General features: G+C 47.5%; 1 protein-coding gene across 1 annotated transcript in view; it reads left to right on the top strand.

Annotated features, from left to right (window-relative positions):
- The first annotated feature begins 927 nt into the window (after positions 1 to 927).
- Gldc (glycine decarboxylase) overlaps positions 928 to 7,311 on the top strand; it is a 79,492-nt gene continuing 73,108 nt past the window's right edge. The window contains exons 1-2 of the mRNA XM_032891796.1: positions 928 to 1,384; positions 1,857 to 1,935. Of these exons, the coding sequence (XP_032747687.1) occupies positions 1,118 to 1,384; positions 1,857 to 1,935 (346 nt within the window). The 5' untranslated portion in view covers positions 928 to 1,117. The remainder of the gene's footprint in view (positions 1,385 to 1,856; positions 1,936 to 7,311) is intronic.

Here is a 7,311-nt window from a genome sequence, read left to right as displayed (position 1 = left end):
TACATCCAATATACCAACAGCGTACTCATGCATTCCAAGTAAACGAAAATTAAATTTCAGGAATGAGTGCATATCAAACCGTTGCAGAGGGGAGGAAGGAGACAGACAAAGGAGGGAGGGAGAGAAAGGAAGACAGGTGCTGAGGTGCTGGGGTATAGTTCAGTGCTAGCTGGAGGCTGGAGGTTTGATCTCCATCAGATCATAATTCAATAAAAGTGGGGTCAGGAGGATGGCTCAGTGGTCAAGAGCACTTGCTTCTCTTACCGTTGAATTGTCAGCACTCACACAATAGCTCACAACAGCCTGTAACTCCATTTGTAGGGAATCTGATGTCCACTTCTAGCATCTGTAAGCACTAGGCATGCGTGTGATGCACAAACATACATACATACATACATACAGATAAACAAAACACACAAATAAACACAAATAAACAAAAATAAAAGGTCTTTATAAAAAAAGATTAAAGCGTAAGATATTTTAGGGATTGTGCTCTTTGCCCAGACTTCATACCTACGAAAGAACCTTCGTTTTCGCATAATGGTTCTAGTGAGATGTGACCCTAAAGTCAATGAGGAGAGAGATGCCAACTAACTATTGGAGTCCTCCTTCAGTATGAGACCCATCTTCTGTCTCAGTGTATTGGTCCAAGAACCTCACTAATTTTAGGGCTGCCCACACTGTTTCTGTGTCCCAATGACTGGGGACTTAAGATTTCCAGCAATCAGGCAGGGACTCCATCCTGCTGCTGAAGAGGGGAAAGAAGTGGGAGGAGGTGGGGACAGAGGAGGAGAGAGAAAGGGAGGGCCCTGCCTCGCCCCCGCCCCGCAATCCATTCCCATTGGCTAAAGGCTTCCTGGCCCCATCCTCCCGCCCGCCTTCGGGCGACGCTTAAAGTGTGCGGAGCAGGTGCCTCCGAAGGAGGAGGAACTTTGCCGGAGTTAGTGCAGTTCGCTGCACCCATTCATTGCCCGCAAGTCCCCGTCCTCCGGTCCGGCCCACAGTGGTCAGGGAGGGAACCCACGGACTGCAGCGGCCACTCGCGGGGCATTGGGGCCAGAGGAGGGCCGGAGAGCGCCGCTGACCCTCGTGGACTGGAAAGGAGGTGACGGCGTCCATGCAGCTGTGTGCCAGGGCATGGGGGCTGCGCTTGGGCCCCGGAGCCGGGGGCGGCCACCGTCTGGCTCGGGGCACCGGCTTGAGTTGGGCGCCGCGGAGCCGGGACAGCAGCCGCGGCAGTGGCGGCGGTGGCGGGGACCGCGGCGCGGCTGGGGCCTCGCGCCTCCTGGAGCGCCTCCTGCCCAGACACGATGACTTCGCTCGGAGACACATCGGCCCGGGAGACAAAGACCGGAGGGAGATGCTGCAGGCGCTGGGGCTGGCGGTAAGGCCCTCCACCCTCCACCCTGCCCGGGCTCTGCCCGCCGGGCCTCCGGGCTCCTACCTTGCCCTCCTCCTGCGTCCGGGGCCCCAGCTTGGAAGCGAGCTCGCTCTTGGTGCCTCCTCCTCTCTTAACTTTTCTGCTGTTCCCGCTCTTCAAAAGCGCATTTTAAAAAATATCCCCAACTCCAGACGAACCCTAATTTTGCCGGAAAAGGAGGAAGACTCCCTACTTAGAGTACATTAATACGGTCAGCTCCAGTTGCAGCTCCCGGACGCTGAGTAGCGGATTTACCATCCGACTCATTTTCTTTTTCCTCCAAAAAATTTCTGTTTCCTGAAGTTTCACTTTAAAATGAACCCCTAACTAGAAGTTCCTACCAGCCTTTGAAGATGAAAGATTGAGGTGGCTCTCTGAACTCAGGCATTTTGCTCTCTGCCTGTCGTGTTCACCAGCTTGCGTTTTTAAATTTTAGAGCATTGATGAACTCATCGAGAAAACCGTCCCCGCCAGCATCCGCTTGAAGAGACCCTTGAAACTGGAAGACCCTGTATGTAAGTGGCCCGGAGGACTCCCTGGGGCTCGCTGCTTGCTCTGCCTTCTCTAATCTCTAATGGTCCAGTTTGGAGATTGGATTGCTCAGTATTTGACAGGCCCTAAAACGCTGGGATTTTTCTTTCCTGAGAAGAATCTGTAGCCCCTTTCGTGGATTTTATCCTTGGGGTTCAGGCGAGGCACCTACTAGCTTCCCAAAGAAGGCCTTGCTGAAAGACACGTGTAGGATTAGGACTCTCCACCTCCTGCACGCCCACCGGAAGGGCTTTTTGTTCCTTTGAGCTGGGAGGGTTGTTATCTAAAGAGATCAGGTGAGACTCAGAAAGGAAAAAGGAATCACCTGAGGTCATGCAGCTGGAGTAGTTAGAGATTTGTTTGGGAGGGGACATAGACTTCTCCACGTAGTCATCAGAGTTTCAAATAGTTCTGTGTCACATCCGTTTTGCCCTCTCATACTCACCCACCCAAAGACAGCAGTGCTTTGCAAGACCGAGCGGGTTTTTTTCTTTTTCTTTTTCTTTTTTCCTTTTTTTCGAAGAGCACACAAAACCGATTTATGCTTGGTTAAGAAATCTCAGGCTATTTATAGGCTTCCCTTTTTAATTATTTTATTTTTTAAGATTTGCTTGCATTTATATTTGCGCACCACGTGGGCTGCTGGATCCTCCAGAACTGGAGTTCCCCACAGGTATGCGGCAAGATGCCGGTTCTGAGAGGCAAACCTGGGACCTCTTCAAGAGCAACACAGGTTCTGAACTTTGGGCCATCTCTTCACCCCCACTTCGTAAAAATGGTTTTAATGGTCCAAATACTGTCTTTGGGTGTTTTGACTTCTAGGAGTCAGGGAAGAATCTAAACGTTAAGGGCGCGGTCAGAGCTGAAGAACTCTTAAGAAAATCAAAAAACCCACCAAGCTCCTCGCCTGCTTACTCAGATCATAAGAGATATTTCTCTGGGACGGTTGTTTTGTTTTGTTTGTTTGCTTGCTTGCCTGATGCTGCTTGTTTGGTTTGGTTTCTGTGAGAAGGAATTCTAGATGCAAACCTGATTCTGTCTTAAAAGGTGACCTGAGCCTGCAGCTGGGGAACACTGTATCTCACGTTCTCCCTGGGGCTGCTGCCCTCTTGCTGTCAATTCTGACGGTAAGGAGCTTGCTCACAAAGAAATCCACATGAGACTTAAAGAGGTGGCCATCAGGTGTACCTATCTCGATTTCAGGACACTAAAGTTCTGAGCCATCAAATGTGAGAAAAACAGGGAGGTTGGCTTACTTGTTTTTTTTCAAATAAGGACTTTCATGTAGGTTGGGCAGCCTCGAACTTGTAATTTTCTGGTCCTTATTCATTGGGTAAAGTTTCTATGATGTGTACACTATAATGTGGAAAAACTATTTTTGAGAATAATTTGTGTGTGTGATATTCTCTTCTCTCTCTCTCTCTCTCTCTCTCTCTCTCTCTCTCTCTCTCTCTCTCTCATCTTTTTTTTTTTAAAGATAGGGTCTCACTATGTTGCCCTGGCTAGTCAGACTTTGGAGACCAGCTGGGATTAAAGGAGTGCACATTCAACCCTAGTTGTGTGTTTGTCAAGGAAGCCATTGTCGAGTGTTTGTGCAAATAATTGCCCTCCTGAGACTGTCAAAAACAGAACGTCTAGATAGCCCCTGGTACAACACTAATCAGTGTTGTCCTCCCCCCCACCCTCCCCCTCCCTTGAAATAGGCACTCCCTGTCCCTGTAGCTTGCCTGGAACTATGTAGACCAGGCTTTCTTCAAAGGCAGAGACCCACCTGCCTCTGTCTCCCTCCTACGTGTGCTGGGATTAAAAATGACTTGCTACGTTATTGTTTAGTTCAGATTTTTCTATCAAGAGATTTATTTCACCCCGTCCCTTGGAACAGGTTCCCAAGACTTTGAAGTCCCTCGGAGAAAATATTCTGCAGTCAAAATTCTCCCTTCCTACCTCCCCTTTCCTGTAAAGCTTGCTTATTGGGGTAAAGAGCAAGGGTGAAGTGAGGGTTAGGGATGTTGCGTTTGCAAGACTTGGATGTTTTACACTGCTGTGTCATAGCTAGTAATGGTCTCTGTGAGGAAAGCAGGCTGGTTTCTTGTTGCCTCCAGCAGGAGCATTTAGGAGTGGAGCAGCCTTACCCAAACTTATCTTCCCGTGAGTACTGATTCTCTTCTGTAGCAAAGATTTGTTTGCTGTGGTGGCTATAAGAGCAGGCTGCTGTCTTTACCACCCTCATTGTAAGCAATGAGTAGATACTTGGGTTATACTTATGCACAATGATATAATGTTAAACACGTGTATATAGTGCCTCCTCTGGGTACTTTTGAAAAGTGCTTCCTGTGTACTATTTATTCAATCCTCATTGCAGTCCATGAACCGAGTCTGTCTCTCTCCTCCTCTGCCCTTTGTTTTAGAGACCAGGGTCTCAATTGTGTTGCCCAGGCTTCTCACATTCATGGACTCAAGTGCTTCCCTTATCTTCCTTTCCCAGATACCTGGGACTATAGCCCGCCTACCATTGTACCACACTACCATTTCACAGCCATCACTCCCTTTAAAAGGAAGAAACCGTGATACACAGAGGCTCATTAACTTGCCAGTGTCTTAGGGAATGGCCTTTGGGCAGGCCAGCTGGCTCCATCGCCCGCCCTCTCTGGTCATCAGATTGCTGGTTTTGTGATATCCCAGGCAAGGCGGAGAACTCCCGCCCCAACTCTTCTAAGGTGCACAAGCCAGTCGTACTGGAGCAGCCACTTTTGTCCTGTGCAAACTGCCCCGGTATGAATGAGACCCCACGCTGAGGCTGTTAGTGTGGAGCTCTCGGGCCCACACCAGGATGAAGGAAGGACAGTGGGTGTGGAGGCCCAGTGCTTGCATGGGTGAGAAACAACCCCTTACTGACAACCCTGGAGGATGCTGCTGCAGACAGGGGCCAGCAAAGGACGGAGTAGAAGGGTTCCTTCCGTCTGGAGAGAGAGACTTTCTCTCCTTCAGAAAGTGAAAATAATATTTATTCACATTCCTAATGCTGCCCTCCCCATCTCCTGAAAAATACTTTTATAAATTAGTCACTGAGTCATTACTCAGGGAAGCAAGCAACACCTCTCACTCAAAATCCTGTCAGCTTAATTCTACTCAGATGAGTTTCCCTCCTCAGCCACAACCTTGCACCAAAATAATAAATCAGTGAAAAACTATATTTTAGTGGGAGCCTTGGTTTCCTTCGAACGATACAAGCTGCCTTTTAATTATTTTATTTCTTCTATTAGTGTTATAGTTAATTAAAAATTACTCCAGAAGCCGAAGTGATGAGTTGCGCTGCTCGGTTTTGCTGTGTAGACCTTTCCAGTCTCGGCATCTCAAAGGAGCCAGATTAAACTTGCCCAAACTAACCAACCAAATGCCGCAGAGATTAAAGTTTACACACACCCTCACACTGCTCTTCCTGGGCCGTGCTTTGGGAGAGAGGAGAGCAACCCTCCCAATGCTCAAACTATTCAACTGGAGCTGAGGCGCTGAGCTGTCAGATTGAGAGTTCGGATGAGGCTCCAGAGAACTGAATGTTCTAAGGTGTGTCAGCAGAATGAATTTTTAAATAAATGTTTAGTGGAGGGCAGTGACGTGGGAGGGACATTGTACAGTGCAGATGCAAGCGATAACTTTATCACCCTGAGGGTTGTGTAGTCTCTAGCTGATCTGGGAACTCAGAATGAAGCAGCTATCCTTCCCCAAGTCAGTCCTACCTGGAGGGCTCTCAGCCCCGAGGCTCAGGTATTTCTGACTCCTCCTAATCCTTCCCAACTGAGATAAATCTGCCTCATTTATAACTGGGATTGCGGACTCACCGAATGGCGAAGTCAAGGTTATTTATTCTGAGCTTGCAGGAGCAAGAATTAGACTTGAGTTTTGGAAAATAGAAAAATCTTTAGAGTGGAGGTGGGGAGGAGGCTTCAGGGATGGTTCCAACAGGGGGCTATTGGTGAGTGGGCATGGCTATGGCTCCCTCTGATCCTGAGCTAGAAGTGGTCTTTGAAATGCTAGGACTTGAACCTCCAGCCTCTGGAAGTCCATAAATCCCAGTCTTTTTACAAAGTTCATTTTTAGCATTAAAATATTTCAAGGTTTCTTAGGCTCTGGCATATCAAACCATGCTGACCACTCTGTTGACAGAAATATCAAAAAAATTTACTTTTAAATAATTGTGTGTGAGTAGCGGAGACAGGAGTATATTTGAGCGCAGGTACCCTTGGAGTACAGAGTGGCGTTAGGTTCCCTGGGACTAGAGTTAGTGGTTGTGAGCTCCTTGACTAGGGCGCTGGCAGTGTCTGAGCCATCTCTCCCAGCCCCACCCCCTTCTTAAGAAGCCATCTAGCATCAATAAAGATAGATCTAATTTTTTTAAGTTTTACTGGCTGATGAGATGGCTGAGAGTATAAGGGTACTTGCGACCAAGTCTGATCAATCCCCAGAGCTTAAAAGATGGGAGGAGAAAATGAACCACCCAGTTGTTCTCTGACGTGCACACTGAGTACAAACAGTCTTTAAAAACACACCTTTAATCCCAGACCTTGGGAGGCAGAGACAGGCAGATCTCTTATCTTAGTTCAAGGCCAGCCTGGTCTACAGAGAACTAGTTCCAGCACAGCCAAAGCTACACAGAGAAATTCTGCCTCAAAACAAAAAACAAAAAACAAAACAAAACAAACAAGCAAACAAAAAACCAAAAGCAAAAGGCAAACAAACAAAATTATACATAAAAATAAAGAAAAATCATATTTTGCATCTAACATTCCTAAATTTTGTTTGTTTGTGAGGGTTAGGGTTCTCTATTCCTGCACAAACCATCATGGCCAAGAAGAAAGTTGGGGAGGAAAGGGTTTATTCAGCTTACACTTCCACATTGCAATTCATTACCAAAGGAAGTCAGGACTGGAACTCAAGCAGGTCAGGAAGCAGGAGCTGATGCAGAGGCCATGGAGGGATGTTTCTTACTGGCTTGCTTCCCCTGGCTTGCTCAGCTTGCTCTCTTATAGAACTCAAGACCACCAGCCCAGGGATGGCATCAACCACAATGGGCTGGGCCCTCCGCCCTTGATCACTAACTAGTTGAGAAAATGCCTTACAGGAAGATGTCATGGAAGCATTTCCGCAACTGAGGCTCCTCTTCTGTGATAACTCCAGCTTGTGTCAAGTCGACACACAAAACCAGCCAGGACAGTCTGTTTGTTTGTTTGTTTGAAGTGGATTGTTTTGGAAAAACTATAGGCTAATTACTGCCAGTTAGAAATTTTTGCCAAACTCAACAGTTTCTCTAAAACAAAAATAAGCTACAGTCCCCACAGGCTGCTATGAGGTTCGATTAGATC

This window comes from Rattus rattus, chromosome 2 (genome assembly GCF_011064425.1).
Source record: "Rattus rattus isolate New Zealand chromosome 2, Rrattus_CSIRO_v1, whole genome shotgun sequence".
NCBI classification, from domain to species: domain Eukaryota; kingdom Metazoa; phylum Chordata; class Mammalia; order Rodentia; family Muridae; genus Rattus; species Rattus rattus.
The sequence above is the reverse complement of the archived record's forward strand: the minus strand, read 5'-3'. Positions and strand labels throughout refer to the sequence as shown.